The sequence below is a fragment of the Periophthalmus magnuspinnatus genome, chromosome 11 (genome assembly GCF_009829125.3).
Source record: "Periophthalmus magnuspinnatus isolate fPerMag1 chromosome 11, fPerMag1.2.pri, whole genome shotgun sequence".
Taxonomy (NCBI): domain Eukaryota; kingdom Metazoa; phylum Chordata; class Actinopteri; order Gobiiformes; family Gobiidae; genus Periophthalmus; species Periophthalmus magnuspinnatus.
Window position 1 is genome coordinate 12887294 of NC_047136.2, and position 19654 is coordinate 12906947.

At 37.9% G+C, this 19654-nt stretch overlaps 1 protein-coding gene across 2 annotated transcripts in view; it reads right to left on the minus strand.

Moving 5' to 3' along the window:
• Nucleotides 1-19654, minus strand: part of LOC117378193 (oxysterol-binding protein-related protein 10-like) — an 85306-nt gene that overhangs the window by 58248 nt on the left and 7404 nt on the right. For both annotated transcript variants that reach the window (XM_033974723.2, XM_033974725.2), the window contains exon 2: nucleotides 2871-3046. In XM_033974723.2, coding sequence (XP_033830614.1) covers nucleotides 2871-3046 — 176 coding nt within the window. The remainder of the gene's footprint in view (nucleotides 1-2870; nucleotides 3047-19654) is intronic.

A 19654-nucleotide genomic window follows, 5' to 3' on the forward strand; every position in this document is an offset into this window, starting at 1 on the left:
GTGATGCTTGCTGAAAGTGGCAGGTATATTGACATTTAGATACAAATCCTACATAATTATCTCTGTAGCTCAACATCTCTCAAGGGTTTTATGCATGGGAGGTTTTGCAATTGCCTTATCACACAAAGATGACAACACTGAATATCGTTGTAACCACAGTAACGTTAAAAACAACTAATAGGTTAATTCAATAGTTGTGAAATATCGTTGGTATTTAAGATTTTTTGTCGTAATTTACAGTTCATGACACAAGTGGATGGGATGATACACACTCCACCAGAAAATATATTGAAAATGTTATGACTTTACCTGTGTGTGCTGTTTTTGCGATAAAAAATCCCATTGTAAAATATATTAGAGAATAAAGGTGGTATTGAGGTATTTTGTTGCAGCTCAGGAAACCCAACCCCACAAAAGAATGACTCTCGCCCTTTAAACTTTCTGCTCTGGCTCTGGTTCGGCTTATACAGTGTTACTATAGAAACCCAGATCTGCGCTAATCTTGAACAATTCAACACAAGGGTGGCTCTGTACCCCACTGTTTTAATATAAATGATTCTTTTTATCAATGGATGACAAAAAGCAATTTCAAAGCTTCTTATGGAGGTTAATAGGACCTTGTGTTAACACCAGACTAGGATGAATAAAAGTTTAAAATCTTCCCTTAATGGGATGTTCTGATCTATTAAACAAAACTTAATTGGGCAAGTATAATAATTGTGTTTGAAATGTCTAGATTCCTACACTCTGGCTTAAATAAACTACTGTCACCTTGTTGCCAGAGTAATAGTGGAGGTGCTGGTAATAGGTCTAAAGTTGTTGTAAATTATTGGGGATTACTTAAGTGATATAGATCAGTTCAGTTCGAGATTACTTGGATGAGTGGCAGAATGTACCCACTCTTAAAAACTTTTGACAGAATTACATTTTCTTTTTCTATAGACCCTACCTGCATGACTGAGGAATTGCAGACATTGTTAACATTAAAGGGCCTATATTTTGCTATATTTCCCATTTCACAGTCTATCCTAAGCACAGTTATGATCATATTTTAAGTTGTGCAATATGCAACACTCACTAGTTGAGAAATATCAATTATTTCTTGGGGCTAGGTGACATCAAGATGGTGGAAAGGCTTGCTCTCTGCTCCTGTGGCTGCAGTTATAGTGGTATCAGCTCTTGGTATGGGCAGCACATTGACGAGTAAGAGAGTTCAGATGGTGAAGCATGGTTGGTCACTCACACAGTTAACCAAGTCTGAACTTAACCAAACTAAACCAGTACAGAGAAAGAAATCAAACTAAAATATTCTGACAGTATAAACTAAGACTAAACAACAATGAATCTTGAGGTAAACAGGACAAAACTCGGATAGGGATTGCTCTTTCAGCAATAATGTGAACATTTTGACAAGTAAGCTAAACCTGGATTATAAACCAGGACATTCATGATAAATCCTTTTCTAAATGTAAAGTATTGTTAAAAACACAAGTTGCAATAAATAAATGGAAGAATGAACACAAACTTTGATCTGAAAAAAGAATCTGTTAGAAGGAAGAATTAGCTGTTAGAAGGAAGAATTTTAGCACTTGGTTTGTATCTATAATCAATCAGTCATAGAAATTATTTGTTCAACCCTCAACAGCCCATATCTTACACTACCACTACTACAAAGAAAGAACATTTACAAAAGATAGTACTGAACCCAAAAACTATTCAACAGTAAGTCAACATATTAATTATCGTGACAACCCTACGGTAAGCAGTATTTGTTCAAAAACCTTTCTAAAATGTAAGCTTGATTCGTGACTGGCAGCAGTGTTTGACCCGAATGACACAGGAAACACCAGGGAAAGTGTCTCATTTCCACAGTAGGATGACTCAGCTGGACAGGCCATATTCCCTTTTGTCTCAGGACCAAGTTTAGACAGGAGAGCTATATGAGTCACCATAACCTCCTCCCAGAAATATGGCAAAACTTCAAGGAGGTAAAACATAATTAAGAGCATATCTGACAAGGCTATAGCAGCGTGCCAACCATGAATATTTTACAATATTGATGCATCTATAACAACTAAATCTGTTCTGGCAATATGACAAAAAGTGATCACAATTCATTTTCTTGTATTGATCGATACCTTACTTCCTTTTGTACAAGTGCTAAACTCCTTATGGACCCATAACTGAACAGCCAATGGGAGCATCCCTAAGTATTGTTCTTGATGATGTTGGACATTGGGATAAGTTCTTATAAGTAATAGAAAATGGATGAACAGCTAAATGACAAGTAGAAAATCTTGCACATATTCTTTTATTTTATGTTTTTTATTAAAAGCATAAAATATAAAATAAGCAACCTATTAAAATTAAAATTGATTGATGTAAAGACTACCTGATTGTTTTTATATGTAGATTATTTCTGTTTGTGGTGTTATTTTAATATTTGTTCTGCCTCAAAATTAGCATTAGCATTAGTATTGAGACACAAACATCTCTCTAAACAGAGAAGTATCCTCTGCTGAAGTTTTCACCTCATTTGTTTAGTTTTTAACATGTTGAGAGAGACACGCACCCTCAAGTCACTTCATCTTATTTTTAAATATTTATTCATTTTGGCGTGACTCAACAAAGACTTCACAGGCATAGAATTAAGTTAATTAGAATTAGAATTAGGAAGAATTAGAATTAGAATTAAGACAGCAAGTAGTGAAGCTAACACTGAGGTTACCAGGTGCTTTGTACGTGAGAGTCAATTCAAAAGAAAATACAGGTAGTTCTTGTTCAAGTCAGAGAACAAGTAGACCCAAATACCAAAATACGTCACTGATAACATTAGTGCAATTATCAGTGAGTTGGTTACTGTGTCTCACCTCTGAGTTTGTACAGCTCTCCATTCACAGAGTTCACTATAAACATGTGTGGGGCCTCGTCGCTCGGGGTTACTGACGCACCAATCAGAGGCAGCGATCCACGTGGCTTCTGGCTCTTTCCCTGCTCATTCACATAATACAGCAGCTGTCCCAGATCTGGGTCCAAAACAAAGTACCTGTAACAGAGGAGACAGAGGAGTTAGAAGGGAGGAGCAAGGAGTTTGTAAGGAAGAAGTACTGGTCACAGGTAAAGAGGTACCAAATGGACTGTTGATCTACTGACTGTGACAAACGGATTGATGGATTCATTAATGGATTAATGACTGTAACAGGTAACAGGTGTAATAACAGGTGTAATAAATGTGTAATAGAAAAAAAAAACAGTTTAATAGCTGTAATTGAGGACTTTTAACTTTAATGAGGATGAATGCACTGCAAGGAGAGGCTGTGGTTCACAAATTTTACCCAATAAGAAAAAAAATAATTGGCTTTCTGACTACCATCAAATCAAATCCAGGTCTGATTTGGGGTGTAAACTAGGTCTAAAACCAAGTCTATACATGCCATGAATAAAGAATAAAAGATAAACTAGAACGCCAACCCCAACAACAGTCTCTACTTGACAAAATAAAATCATTGTTTACATTCCAAAGTGTAGAAAGTCTAAGAATTTTTTTCAGTATTGAGATATATTTTGGCAAGTGAATAAGCCTGTCATGAATTACTATATCAACATATCACTCAATATATGATAGATGGAACAATAATTTTGGGAGTCAATATTTGTCGTGTGTACTTTTTCTTTGTACTACTGGGGGATTTTTTTCTGTACTATGATAAGATTTGAGCTATGGAGGGTTGTAACTTCTATGACTTACTATGCAAACTAACTGCTTACATGTTTTGTTTTGCTGTTTTGTTTTTTTTCAGTTTGTGTTTTGTAACCATATTGTACATTTAAAATATTTTTGGGGAAAATATCCTGCTTTAGGATTATTGTGTCATTGGCATAAAGTAGTAGCAACATTATTGTTTATTGTCAATATTTACTTCATCGATATATCATACTTCAAAATTGTTATCGTGACAGGCCTAGGTTAGACTAGGGAGAATGCACACGTACGTAGATAATTATAACTTTGAAGTACACTAACTTGGCAAATTACTCCACCTCAGTAGTGATATTACTAACCACATTTTGACCAGATTCCCTTTCTAACTGTTGTGAACATTACTAAGTCCACCTCAGTTTCCTCCTGAGCTCCTCTGAGATGCTGTCTGCTAAACGACTTTGTGATTACAGCGACCATCTTGAGCCGAAACTGAAGCTTGAGGCGTGGAAATTAAACCCAGTGTTTTTCCCTTTGTGACTAATGAATCACACTCAGTCAGAGCATAATTGAATCTGTGCCTCTGAGCTCCTGCTGCTGCCTTTGCACATGGACACAGTATGTTCACTATACAGCTGCATAGGGGGGAAAGACACAGGATTAGGACCATGAGAACTAACTTAAGACATAATTTAAAGGAGATCATCTGATGCAAATTTTCACTTTTATCGATGTCAATTCAGAAACTAGGAACTTGCTTCACCAGTATGGTGCAACATAAAGCAATGGATAATAGCAGCAAACACAAGCTGTGATAAAATAAAAATAAGAGCATGCATTAAACATAAGTCACATAAAAAATAAACTTTGACTAAAGTATGGGCAGAACAACAGCGCAAAACTTTCAGTGCAAATTAGTAGATTAATGGCTCAAGGTTGATTCAGAGAATGATTTGTCATTGGTGAATGATACAGACATGAAAAGTAATATAATAATACTAATAATGTGGTGCACACAGTAAGAAAAATGTCATGTAAAACAACGATTATATATATATTAGGATGAAAATGGGTCCAAATCACAAAATATTCATGTTGAGAACTGAAGGTTTTAATGCCACAGCTTTTGGCCGCTCCTCATTTCAGTTCTCTGCAGCAAGTGACTGGAACCACCTACAGCAGAATTCAAAACTTAGTTCTGTCTACTTTCAAGAACTCAATCCAAAGTATTTTACAGGCTCAGCGCACATGCTTTTAACACTTTTCTATCTTTAATCTGCAAATGTTTCATTGTTTCATGTTACGATTCACTGTTTCACATTATGACTGATGTGTGAGTGTGTGTGAGTGTGTGTGTGTGTGTATTCTGCTTGTGCTGTGTTATGCTGCCTATGTTGGTTGCACATTGGTGGTTTCACAAGATTGTTCCGTACAGGGTTGAGAAAGCTGGTGATATCTGACTCTTATTTATAAGTTAGGCCTCTGCCAAAGGAAAACCCTAGCACTCTGGAGGCTGTAAAAGACACTGTGCATATGTCATATTTTGTCTCAGTTTTATAGGTATTGAACTGCTATGAGCATTTCTTCTAATTAACTGTGGTAGGGCCAGGTGATATGACTGTAAAACTAAACATTTATAGTAATTAAACTATTGAACTAATGATTTTTATCTAATTTTGATCGATCGTCCTTTATTAGCAAAATACAACTCTGAACTCTACTCCATACCACATGCTACTGACAGAGAATTGGCCATGAACCTTTCGACTAAAACCACCCCAGCGTATCATTGATTAGAAACTGTATCTCAAACTTGATTAAAAATTGACTGTAAACATTGTGATACTAATAAAAACATGAACATTTTGTAAGATCTTGGGGTAGGAGATCTTGTCCCAGCCTGTGTGCTCCACTTAAGAATGACTTCAGGGGACCACATGACCTTTGTTTGTTTGCGAAACTCCCTTTCTTTTCCTCATTCAATAACCAATCACTCCTTTTCTACTCATCACTATCGACCTCACACTATACCTGCAGCAGAGTTACAGTGAAAGAAGCACCCCCTGTAGCTGTGCCCTGTCTTTACCTCTGCTCTGAGTGAGGGGTGAGAGAGAAAGAAAGAAAAAAGAGAGTGTATGTCCTTCATCACAGCAGGGGCAATGGCAAGCTACTATAATTCACAATAGATATCCAATTAGGAATACACTCTTTATACACTGGTTACATGTGTAGTCCAAATCTCTCCGATTTGACCTCAACAGGTAAAAAAAAAACAAAGGTCTGAATTTCTAGTGTGTTTATGTTTTACTTATGTTTTATTTACTTGTTTAGTTTTGACTTATTTTATTATTTATTGATTATTTTATTATTTATTGGTTATTTATTTTATTGACTTATTTATTAGTTTTGACTTATTTTATTATTTTTAATCATTTTAGATTTGCCAGTGTTTCCTCTGAGGAGCCCTCTGCACCGGGAGCTGTGGTTGGCTGTGGCTGCTGGGCCCTGGCTCGTGGGCCCTGGAGGTTTGGTCCTGCCTCATCTCTTCTCTGGGCCCTGGGCTGGTGTCCTGTGGCTGTGGGTGACCCTGTTCCTGGTGCAGATGGTTCCTCTGGTGGCGCTCTCTCATCTGGTTCATCTTTATCCAGCCTGTTCCACTTAAACATATTTTAAATGAAACTGAGGTATTTTAACATGTGTTGAGGTGGGGGGTGGGAGTGTGTGTTGGGGTGGGGGGTTGTTTGGTTATGATTATTGATGTGTTGGGGTTGGGTTGTTGGGCTGTCGGGTGGCTGGGTGGGTTTGGTGGGTGGGACTGATTTTAATGCTTTGTAAAGCACTTTGTGTTACTTCTTTTTGTATGAAAAGTGCTATATAAATAAAGTTTGATTTGATTTGATTTGAATTTTAAAAACCTTATAAATGCCTAAGGTTTTTGAAAATACTTATGTCAATCATGCTACATTTTTAAAGGTTATAAATGTCATCCACGCATGTTTGAGTATTTTAGCAATCTCTCTCGGGTCCTATTCAAACTCTCCTGATAGTTAGCTATACGTTTCTATGCAATGCTCAGCTCCCACACCACAATTCTCCATAAATATACAAAAATATGATACAAAACTGTACACAACAACTTCAAAAACCTGGTGCGACGAGGAGCAGATTGTGTTGTGACAGCGCTCTGAAGGGGGAGTGACTTCATACTCATGTTAATACGCTGTTTTCAAATATAGCATTTTCAAAACAATAAAAGGTAACATGATGATCTAAATATGTTATGTGTTAGCAGTTAATACTCCAGAGAAATAAAATACCTCTCTCTTTTTAATGAACTGAACCAAAACTATAACACAGACTAAAATAGCAAAATGAAGTCAAAATTATTATTCTGTGTGTAATCAGCATTTATGATAAGTGAGCAAAGCTAGTGGTGGTCTCAACGACATCAGCACTACAAGACGCAAGTCCCACATGCACACACTGAGGTGACGGTAACTTATTGTTTTGGGGCCTAGTGACTCCCACAGTAACACAACATTATGTTACAACATGACAAGACAGCAACAGTTATTCTTATGGGGCTTTGAATGAGAAGGATATTCACATTGGCACATATGAAACTACTGTGAGTGAGTACAGTTTGAAGTGTTGTATGCACTTTACATAGCTTCAACATATTGTATGGACCTGACATGGACTTTTCCCAAGCTGCATAAGGTTGTGTGTATTGTCTAGTATTGTATTTATAAGTTAATTTTCCCATGAACCCCGGAGAGAGGAGGCAGAGTGGAGCTGTCTCTTTGTGAATGCCTCTTGAGTCCCATCCCTCCATCAAACACAGCAGTCTATCTCTTTCCCCCTTTCCCTTAATCTCTCCTCTCTCTCTCTCCTCTTTCACTTGATTCTTGTCGCTCTCTCTTTCCTTTCTATCATACGTTTTAACGCTTTTTCCTCTCCCTTCTCTTCCTTTCCTTATTTTCTCTTTCTTCTATCTTTTCTTCCTTCACACCTTCTCTCTCACCCACTTCTATTTCTGTCCACATCATCTTCTTCAATACCTCCTCTCTCTGTCTTCTCTCCCTCGCTATCATGCTCTTCTTTTTACTCCCTAACCTTTCTTTCACCCTCTCCTCCCGCTTTCTCTTTCCCCTTTCTCATCGCAGTCTTACACTCTGCCCCATCTCCCTTTCTATTTCTCCTCCTATCTCCCCTCTCTCTCTACTCACCTGTTCCTCTCTCTTGTTTTCTCTCCTTCTCTCCCTCCCTCCCTCACTTACATGCCCTCTTTTTTCCTCCCATATCTTTCTTTCCCTCTCTCACGCTCTCTACTCCGGCACTCCATCCACGCCCTCTCTCCTCCTTTTCTTTCCCTCTTCACTGTCTCCTCTCTTCTCTATCTCCCCTCACCGCCCTCTGTCCCACTTTTCTCTCTCCTCTCTCTTTTTCTTTCTCCCTCCCTCTCTCCTTTTTCTTTCCCCATTTCACTGTCTCCTCTCTTCTCTATCTACCCTCACCGCCCTCTGCCCCCTTTTCTCTCTGTCCTCTCTCACCTCACCCTCTCCTCTCTTTCTACTTTCCTTCCTCTCAAACCTCCATGCCCTCCCCCTCTCACCCATCACCTTCTCCCCTCTCCCCTTTTCAGTGCTGGTTCAGTCAGCACAGTAGAGTTGCTGACCCTGAGGCGGAGCAGCTATACTACAGCACAAGCCTTTTATCGTGATGGATGGGCCCGGTCTAACCACGGTCTCATATTCAGCCTTTCAGGTCCTGGCAGCTCTGTTAATGGACAAATGTGTGGAGCAAAATGCCACTGACTAGACCAAATCAGAATTAACACGCTCACATTTCATTCAGCTAAAAGAAGAAATGGACTGGCTACAATGGGCTTTATGGAGTTATGGGTCAGTTGTATTAAAGCAGGGCTACATAACATTTTTACTGTAAAATTTATCTGTTATCTGCTGCACTGTGTAACTTTCCTGCTGCAGTATGGCATTAAACGTATCTACTGCACTGCCATCAAAACAAGCAGATAACGCCAACATGCCAAGTTCAAGGCCAGATCTGTGGAGTTTTCTGTTTCCCTTTTTGCAATAAAAAACATCTGTAACTCAACACATACAAGATGGATAAGTTTAATGCCATATCGTGGAACATCCGATAGTAGGCAAAGCAGTAACACTTCCATTACAAGCAGGCGGACTCCCCCCACCATAGACTGTATAAAAAAGTGGACTAAGGGAGTGTGACGTCACCCATAGCGGTCAGTGGAGCCAAGTCCGACCGCGAGTATCAGAGCAACCAAAGAGATAATCTGGAGCGAAAATAATGCTCCTTCCTGCCCACTACGCTGGTTTGGCAGGGACGGGTGCTTCGCAACAATGTCAATCAAACCTGTTGCTAACACTAGTGGGAGCGACCTCAGGGGAAGAAGGCAGCTGATTTGTCTGTTATTAATATTCATATCATGAGTTACGAAAACAATAGCAAAATAAAAATACCAAGATCATGTAGAGCAGGTTAATATGAACATTTTAAGACCAACATGACGAGCTTGACAGCAGCAGTTACTGAGGGAGGTGACAGTTTTCTAATGTAAAGTGAATTGGAGTCAATGGAGCAGGAAGCACGCCCATGATCACTTCCTATTTGGAACACGGCAGCTAGCAGGTTAGCTATGACCATTTACATATACAGTCTATGCCTGCCACCAGCAAAGTTACATAGTACACATTTAGTTGAAATGTTTTCCTCCTCAAATATGACGCAAAGTACAAAAACCTAACAGAGACCTAACCCTCATTCATTGACAAGTGATTACAATTGATATTTCTGCTGACATGCTTTTAACACAGATTTCACTTACCTTGTGGCTACATTCAGAATCAGCTCAAAACAAACCACTTAAACTGAGCAGAAATAAGGCTTCAACATCAATCAAATACATCACACTGAAAAAGTAGAAGGAGCCAATGCCATTTACAAACCGCATTAACATTGATGTGAGGAAATGGGCTGTCAGCACTTCTCTGTTCTGCTCTTTTAGCTCCTAATTCAACCAAATGCCTGAAGGGACACAAAGCATTATGGGAAATGTAGTAAACTGTGTTGGTTCTGACAGAGAACATAAAAGGTCCCTGTGCATGTCAGTGTTTGGTTAATTATTTACTTCTTCATTAATATACTTATCTATGCTGTTGAGATTAAGAGGTTACCGTAGTTAACATTGGCTGGCTTTGGATCGACAACAAGTAGCCTACACATTGGAGTTCATAGTAAAAATAGGTTGCGATAAACAATAATATTGAAACTACTTTATGCCTGTGACACAATAACCTTAAAGCAAGATAATCTGACTGAACAAATGTTTATAATATACAGTATCATTAAAAGACATAAGCAGCAACAAATAATTGGCAGAATGAAGCAATACTTAACCATAGAACTTACTTTTCCAACTCTCTGCAGCTCAAATCTTATAAGTATTACAACAAAAATACCAAAAAAAAACATTATTGCAAAGAAACTATACACACCATAAATACTGAGCCTCAAAATATATTGATCCAGCTATCATATATTGAACAGTAAGTCAATATAGTAATTACGATGACAGGCCTAGTCTAGGAGAAAGATCTAACCTGGATAAAAAGGACAATAGTCTTGATTGCATTTAAGGAAAGGCCATTGCGTTACAGTTACCATTATCTTATTATGATAAAACCATTGATTTGATTATGTCTGTGCACAACCACAACCATAATATCAAGATCAAATGTGTAATCTCTCAGCTGTCCAAGTAGATTTCATACCACATGGGACTGAAGTCAGGAAACTGGACAAAATTTTCATCTGACTGAATAAATCTTCTTTTGCTCTTTAGATCATCCATCCATCAGTCAATTTTCTTCCGCATTTCTGGGGCTGTTTCAGATCAAATGCATGTTTTCATTTCATATTCTTTTTAATAGTAGGACTGCAAAATTTACCACAATCATGTTGCAAAAACCTTGTGACAACATTCACTTGTAAACCATTTGATTACAAAGCCCAAAGCTGATCAACCATTTAAAATCATTGGATCATAATTTGATTAAAATGTGCATATTTATTCAACTCTTATGCTGCTAAAATCCAGGGTAAATGTATTTCTGAATGAATGCAGGTTTGTAATGCGGAGCTGACAGTCTATAGCAGCGCATTTCTGACGCGGAGCTTTGATTAGGGCTGAGAGAGTGCTGCTTTTTCACACCACTGCAAAGAAATGATTCATCCTTCAACTCCCGCCCCACTGTCAACCTGCATCCTCTCCACAGCCCACCACATGACAGGGGCAGGGGGGCAATGAGAACATATGCTAAAGCTAACATCTACACTGGCTAGCTTAAATCATTCACAACTTACCTTATACTATCCCAACAACCAGAACACAATGCTAACACTATACTATACAACAAAATCATCCTGACTGGCTGTCAATGTTATTAACAACCAATGCAGGGCTGGGTGATATGGGGAAAAAAAAGAATAAAATTTTTTCCCCATATTGATCAATCTCGACTTTTGGTTTGATTTTCTTAAAAACTATAAACAGGTGGACTTGTAAAGGCAAAAAGGGCAGGGTGTCAGGACCACTACAGTTTTATTTTGTGTTAATAGGACCAATGACATTTAAGTTTGGAATGAGTTTGTACAATATATCAAGCCTAAAAGCATGTGCGTGTTACCTCTATTAGCAGAAACACATGCAGGTCCAGGCAACTGCTATCACCACAAACACATGCAATGTCTGTGCTCTAAATTAGGTCTTAAGTTTCACTCATAAATGGTGAGAAAATGTTTATTTACATTCCGTAACTTGGATTATAATGATAAGAAGCATCAGAAGCTCTTTCTCTCCTCAGAGCCTCTAAGAAAAGGTGAGCAGCAGTATCAGAGAGAGGGGGGAGATCAGGTGCAGACGGCACTGCACTCGCAAAGGCAAAGAGAAGGAGACACTGGACTTTTAGTGCAGATTTAAGTGAAATGTGAGGACACGTGAGGAAATAAAGAGACGCGTTGTGGCCCTGACTCAGAGCTTTCACTTAAACAAGAGAGTGGTTACTCCTCTTCAGAACTACACACTCTTACTGTGACAGGATGGGCTGTAGACCTGTTGTCTGTGTAATCCCTCAGTCATCCAGGTCTGATCCATAGTAAAAACCAGAGTTAAATCTGTCAACTGGACAAAAAGTTGTAGGACTGAAGATGTGTCGCTGCTCATCCAAGCCACTTCTTCAGTTCTGGTCAGAATGCTGGTGGACACTGCCTGAACTCTATCTGAAGGTCTAAGTCTGTCTAAGACCCCCATTCCTTGAACAGGAATGAGGGCCTTAGACATCACTTGTCTCCAATTTATAACACCATCCTCAGACCCAAAGCAAACAAAGGAAAAAGAAGAGACTACTAGAGCAAGCCAATAGGGCCATTAAAGGTTGAATGTAGGCAATTAAGTCTGAAACAATAGCTGTTTACAGTTTCAGTGTAGTTACGCCCTTTCTTCAGATAGATATAAGGCAGTGTCCACCAGCAATCTGACCAGAACTGAAGAGGCAGCTTGGATGAGCAGCGTTTTCAATCCTACAACTTTTTGTCCAGTTGACAGATTTAACTTTGTTTTTTTCCTGTAGACCTGTTGATTAAAACGCGCTTGCCTTATCATTGAGAGCGACCAAATTTTAGATCACGTTCTATCAATCATTCAAGTTTTGGCACAGACCTACATCAATAACTGACAATAATGATAATATGTTAGTAATAAAGAATAGCAATAGACAAGGGTCATTATAGAGCAAAAAACACAGCAAAACATATACTTAAAGTTAGTTCTGAATATGTGAATTTTCTACAGGTTTGGGAATTCATGCACATAATATACTGTATTGAGATGGGATGTCCAAAGTATAGAATTTTTCAAACTCATTATTCATATGAAAAGCATCTAAACATACCACAACATTTTTTTTGTTATAAAAGTCACACTGATTATGCATTAGCTTTGATGCATTAGCTTTGTTTAATTCTGATTTGACTGGGTTGATTCTATTTAGTCTGAATTATGTATAGTTCCATTCTGTAACATATACAATATAGCATCAGCAATATTAGTTACCAGTAATTTTCTAATTGTCCACCAAATGTTACTAAATTAATAATTCATTCTAATGCCTGCATGTATTCCCAAAATGAATTTCTTGACCTCGCTGTGTTCCTGTTTACTATCTTCATCTAGGAGAGGTTGAAATATCAACAATGATGCTATATTTAGAAGGGCAGATTAATTGGTCAGTAATGCTTTCAATTAGCATTTAATATGGGCTCTCTTAGTGTGGAAGAGCAATTAGCCATGTTACATGGTGAGTCTGAAATGCCCATAGTAAATACTCGGATGTTGGACGAATAAAAGGTGCACAATAACTGAATAACTGAATTGTAAAATAATGTACTTTATGAAATATGACTTAAAAAATATCACACTGTACATATCATCACTGTGGAAACCGGCCTTCAAATGTTTGCTCTAGTTTCTGCTGTGTTAACTCAAGCAGCAATGATTTACCACACACGCATTGTCTATTTTTGGATAGAACATTCAAAATACAGCAAACCAACCTAGAAAGCAGCACGCATGCACTTATAGTGTGTCAAAGATGTATAGATATACAACAATTGCCCAGTAAGTCATTGCTTTTGTAAAAATGCATTGTATAAGTTTTCAGTATGAAAGACTAAGGGTTGACTTCATTCATAATACATTATTTTTGAGGACTTTTGGCCCACCCAAAAGACAAAACCATTTGTTAATTGTTAATTGCTATGGTGACAGTCCTAATTGTGCATCATTCAGAAAACCAAGTATAGGAACCACCAAGACAGAATAAGAAAATCAGCAGCTCTACGTTGCCAATTGTCAAGATCCCAGTCTGCCTGTGTTTTGGTGCTGCCTTTCCCCTCCCTTCTGTGTCTCAGCCTGGAGCTGGGTGGAGATTCTAGCTCCTCCCATACACATCTGCAACCCATCCACAATCAAGCTGCACCTGGGGAGACAAAGGGACAGAGGACCTGACACTCAGAGCCAGATTGTCCATGTATCCTCTGTGGTACTACTCTGCTTGGCTCAGTCTAGTTTTTGCATTTATGCCCTCGATACTTAGTTGGCTATTTTGTTGTCCGTCAGATCCCGCCCCGTGGAACTACGCAGCATGTCCGCCTTCGACCCAGCTCTCCACGACCGGTACAAACATCTCAGCCTCCGACCCAGTTCACCTCGACTGGTACGGACTTCCCGGCCTCTGACCCCGCTGCCTGCGACCAGCTCAAAGACTACAGCATAGGACATCGCTCTCATCTGTCTGCTCTGTCAACCTTCATTTGCATTTCCGTGTCTATCAATAAATTTTATTCAAACTTTTACCCAAGTCTGACTCTTTGATCCCCCTGTCAGTCGTTACGACACTAATATAATATTGGTGCTTTTCGAATTCTACAATGTGATGATGTAATACCAGCCAGTTTTACAAAATCACCCATCATAATCTTTTGACATTTCCTGCAACAGTTTTCATCAAAAACACTTCAAACTTGGCCAAAAGACACAAAACATATATGCAATAAAACGTTAGCAATTAATTTTCTAAACAAAATCTTGGGTGTGATCATGGTGATTTTTCAACAAAATGTCGATTTTTGGAAAAATTTTAAAAATTCTTTCTTTCATAAACATTGTCGTATTTGAACGGATCCAATGAAAAGCGCAAGCACATTTATAAGATGGAAGTAATGACATGCTCTATTTTTTCGGGCTCTATTTTTAAGATGGCTTTATAGTGCCCCTTTCAAACTCTATTTAAAAAAAATGGACAGAATGAAAAAATTGACATGAAGGCTCTTCATAATTGGCAACAATGTCACATCATTCTAACTTCATTAGGACATATCTGGGGTTAAAAGTTGTTAAAATAATTTATCTAAGTAATGTATCCAAGTCTGAGGGTGTGGACATAATGTGCTTTTAACAAAGTAATATACAATATTCATTTTAGCTTCCCCCAATCTGTATTAAATATCATTGGTCTTTAGAATGTTGTGATGTCACCTGAAACCCACCAATAGTCCACATTATAATTTTATAGATAAGAAAATTGTATGTAAATTCAATAGTCAATAGTGAAAAAAACTTGTGATTTTCTGCTACTGAAAGAGCTTCCTCAGATCTGTGAAGGGCTCTATGGGAGTGTGTGATTGCTTGATTAAATAATGCATGGTCCATTAGGCTCTTGAGCAGCAGTGACTTTGATTGACAGAAATGTTTGTGTTCAGTCAAGTCTGCTACTTCAAGGATACCTGACTGTGGTGAATAGCAGTGAGGTTGAGAATATAGTTTCAACAGTAAATTAAGAAATATCTTTTGTATTACACATTAATATTAGCATGTGGCTAATCTTCCAGCTTCCTGGGTATTCCTGACCATGATCCAACTCTCGATCTTAGAATGGTTCCCTGATCACTGGTAGAAGGATGGTGGAATGCAAAGGATAGATATCTACCAACACCAAATAGCACTGCACAATGCCTGTGTAACACTGATGTAGGCTACCTGCTATCAGGAAGTTTTGCCATAACTATACTACTCAATAAAGTTTCATGAAATAAGTCCAAAAAGAAAAAAATAAATAAACTTGGTAATGAAACCTGGTAAAGAATAGTGGATGCCCACTTTAGCCATGCATGGGTAAGTGCTGTTCCCACTGAAGTCCACACTGTACGAATTGAATAATTCACTGCCATTACTGACCACTCATGACTAAAGCTGGTACATTCAGTACTAGAGATGGGGGATATATCAAGAAGAGATTATATTCCAATTATTTCTTCTGCAAATATGGCTGATTAAAAATAGGAAATAAAATATACAATGCTATTGATGATTTTCAGATACTAGAATGTGATGATGTCATACTCTCAGATCGGGGGCAAGATCTACTTTCCTTCATCGATTCATAACATTGAACCAGATCACTTATTAGTGACCAGGACCAAGAACTCACCATATTACCACATATATATGCATTTTAAACTATGCATCTGAAACCCAGCAAATTTTTAAATGAGGATATTAAGTTGTATTACTGAAATCCATCATCTTATAATACAGTTAACTAACACATTAGTTGGCATGGAATTGAAGTATAGGCCTTTCAAGAACTCTGAACTTTACTCATCTTATCTTTGCAACAGACCAACAAATATCTAACACCACCAAAAAAGACAATTGTACAAGAACAGGTTGTATCCACATGCACACAACTGTATTAGGTCCACACAATCCATTGCAATTGAATCGAAACCCCAACATAAATAGATGCAATTAGCAAATCGTAACGGCTTCAGTGCTTTAAGGACCATAATTTCCTCCACAGAAAATAAATACATTATCTTCAAATACGGTATGTTCAATTTGTCATATTAGTTAGTATTAGTTTATCGTTCAGCCTTAATCTCTATGATACCATTACACTGTTATAGCAGGCTGTTTGAACTTAGCATACAGCTCATGTTCTCCTGTGCTGTCTGAAGTGTGTGTGTGGTGATGATATTATGAGGAAAAAATAAAAAGTGCCTCTGTAGCAGTTTTCCAGCAGCAGCACGAAGCACCTCCACATCATCTGAGGCACTTCACTGTGACATGGTCCACCCACACGCCACAGAATTAGCTCCTCTGGTCTCCCCCCCACAATGAGGTCTGTCAACTCTGCACAATACAACTGTCCACCACTACATCAATGAACAATATGGGTTGAAAGTTTGAAATCAAGTTTGACATTTTAGTATCGTGACAACACTAATCTTAACCCTAAAATAGTGTTGTCACAATGCTAAAAATTCAAACTCAATTTTGATACTAAGGAAAATACTCCATACTGATTCTGATACCACAATGATAATTCAATTCAGGTATGTTCCATAGTGGCACTGGTCCATGGCGGCATACTAGTCTATGTGATTCTATACTTGTTCTGATACAGCTCAAGATCTTTCTAAAGGAAAATTAAATTTTCTATCCTATGAATATAACTTTTTTTAGCATCGATACTGAAATATCAGTATTGGTGATACTGGGTTTCGTATCAGTCTGATATTGAAAATGAAGCCGATTCACCAGTATTATTTTCCTTGTTTGGAGGATATTAGACCATACCATACTTTTAAGCTCTATTCTCCACAGACATATGGAATAGGGGTGCTATTTTTCCTCAAACAACAAAATCTATTCTGCAGAAAAACTGCTTACTCTGTATTTAATGGGATTCTTGGATTAGTTTGTTATTTCAGAATTTTTGTCAACTTTAAACAAATTCTTCTTATTAAAACATAAATCGCAAATCCAATGCTTTTCAGAAAAACTGCAATTTTTTCCAATCATTCGGCCCTACTCTGGGAGGTGAGTGAGTGACGGCAATAATTACTCCAGCTCTCCTCCCTGTGCAGCCTCCTCCTCCTCCAGCCCAACGCTATATTTAAACTCTGTGGGCACTTAAAGATATTAACTGTCTACAAATATTATACACCCAATGAGGAATGATGCAGTTAGGAGGAACACAGGGGGTTTAACTGGAGTTTTATATTAAAATTAGACCACTTTTTGTTACAGTAAAAAAGTTTACTTAATTACAAGAACCTTTATACAAAAGAAAAGCAAAAGTGCGTGTGATCCAGCATAAAAAGTGAATGTTTGCACTAAGATGAAAAACTGTGGCTCTCAAATTTTTCAAACCACCAAAGAAAAGATTGCTTTCTGAGTAGGACCAGATCTAAGCCAAGTTTATATTTGAACTATTCCAAGTGTAATCAGGGGCAAAACCAGGTCTAAAAGTGTACTGCCTGTTCATATCATAGACTATAAAAAAGTGAGTGTGATGATCCTTAACGTTTGGCTCCCGTCAAATGAAGCTCATTGAAGCTAGAGGTTACAGGCTGAATTTGGAATATATACATATTTGGAATTTCAACTGTAAGTATCATAGCAACCAAAGGGCCAATCTGGGTGCTTAGCAACGCTGTCAATCAAACTTGTTGTTAATGGTAGAGGGAGCACCATCAAGGAAAGATTTGTCTGTTATTAATGTTCATATCTTGATTACGGACATAATAGGAAAATAAAAATACCAGGTTCAGGTACACTGGGTCAGTACAAACATTTTAAGACTAAGCGATTACGGAGAGAGGGGTGATAGTTTTCTTATGTAAAGTGAACTGGAGTTCAAGGAGCCGGAAGTGCAGCCCTTGATCATGTCCTATTTGGAATGCAGCGGCTAGCAGGTTAGCTATGTCCATTTATATATACAGTCTAATGTTCATATATAACACTTGTTAACTCTTCAAACCATGCAAGGTAAAATAATCTGATGTCTGATGTCATCTGCAATATGCACACCATATTTTGAGAAACACTGCTTTAAAACAAATAGGGAAAAACGATACTGTGTAATATGAAAATCTCTCTTCTCTTTTAAGCTTTAATTGGTGCTTTGTCATTGAGAAAGCAGCAGAGGAGGAAATAAGGTGCAGTAAGAGACCAAAGTACACACACATATTGCCAAAAAACCTTTCAACCTACAAGTTTTGCAATTAAGAATATTGGATCCATAAAATAAACTATGCAATGATTTATTATGTAAAACACTGCACACCTGTCGGCTAACACATGGTACAAAAACCAGAATAGGACCCAATTTGCTGCGATCTCTAGAGGGCAACCCTTAAATAAATAGTTTGCTTAAAACCCGACTATCATTCAGACCTAATTTACATTTAGTGCCTCATATTCATTGGCACCATCTTTGAGCCTGTATGTGCACCCACTCTAAAAAGCAAAAAATACACTTTTATTTACACCTAAATGCTGTCAGTCTGGGAGAACTCTGGGCAATGTGGCCCAATGCTAGAAAAGTTTCAGATTTGGCTTTTGCGATGATAAAAACAAATCAATACGCTGGGCAAACAAACAGCAGCCACAAGCTGAATCCCAAATGATTTCAACAGTCCACACCCAGAGGGAAATGACTGGTGGAAATGCTACAAACAGGCTCAGATAGAATTTTAAAATGTAGTGGAATTATCTTAGAACAGAACTGATTTATTTCAGGTTTTTATTTACAATTTCTTTTGTGACGTATTTATCTCCATGGAAACAAGTATGTGACGCCACAGAGCCAAGTTACAGTCCACTGTATCTATGGAGAGGAGACTCTGCTCATATCATAAATGCAAGTTTTTTAAGCCATTTTTGGGCGATAAAAACACATGTAATTGAATAAATGCAAGGTAGATAGGTCTAATGCCATACTGTGGATCATTCCAAGGAAAGTAATAAAATCTCCATGGAGACAAGCAGGTAGCAGACCCACCACCAGAAAAGTTACATAATGCACCAAGATAAAAATAGAAAATACAGACCTGAAATATCGAGCTATGCAAATAAAAAGGTGAGATTATAGTGTGTATTCTTGCTCTTTATTTGACTATCGGTCTGAATTTGCACCTAAAACAGTACAAAATAGGAGCGCAAGTTTGTAAGGTCATTAAAATCTGAAGTGACATACTACAGACTAGTATTGCAGTTACTGTGGTTACAGTTGGACCAGGCAGCCAATTATAGAGATAATTGAACTGTATTAACTTCTGAAACAAATTATCATATTTGCTATTCTGAGCTACTGAGACAGGACCAGCTTCATCTGTTAATTATGTGACTATTCATCTTATCTTCTTATCTGGACCAGAAAAGAGACAGGAATTATACTTTTTTTTTCACTAGTCAAAGGAGCTAAACTTCAAAGCTGGACACCAAAATGGTCACAAGTAACTATATGTGTCAAAATTCACTTTCCCATGAGATGTAGTGTGGGAGAG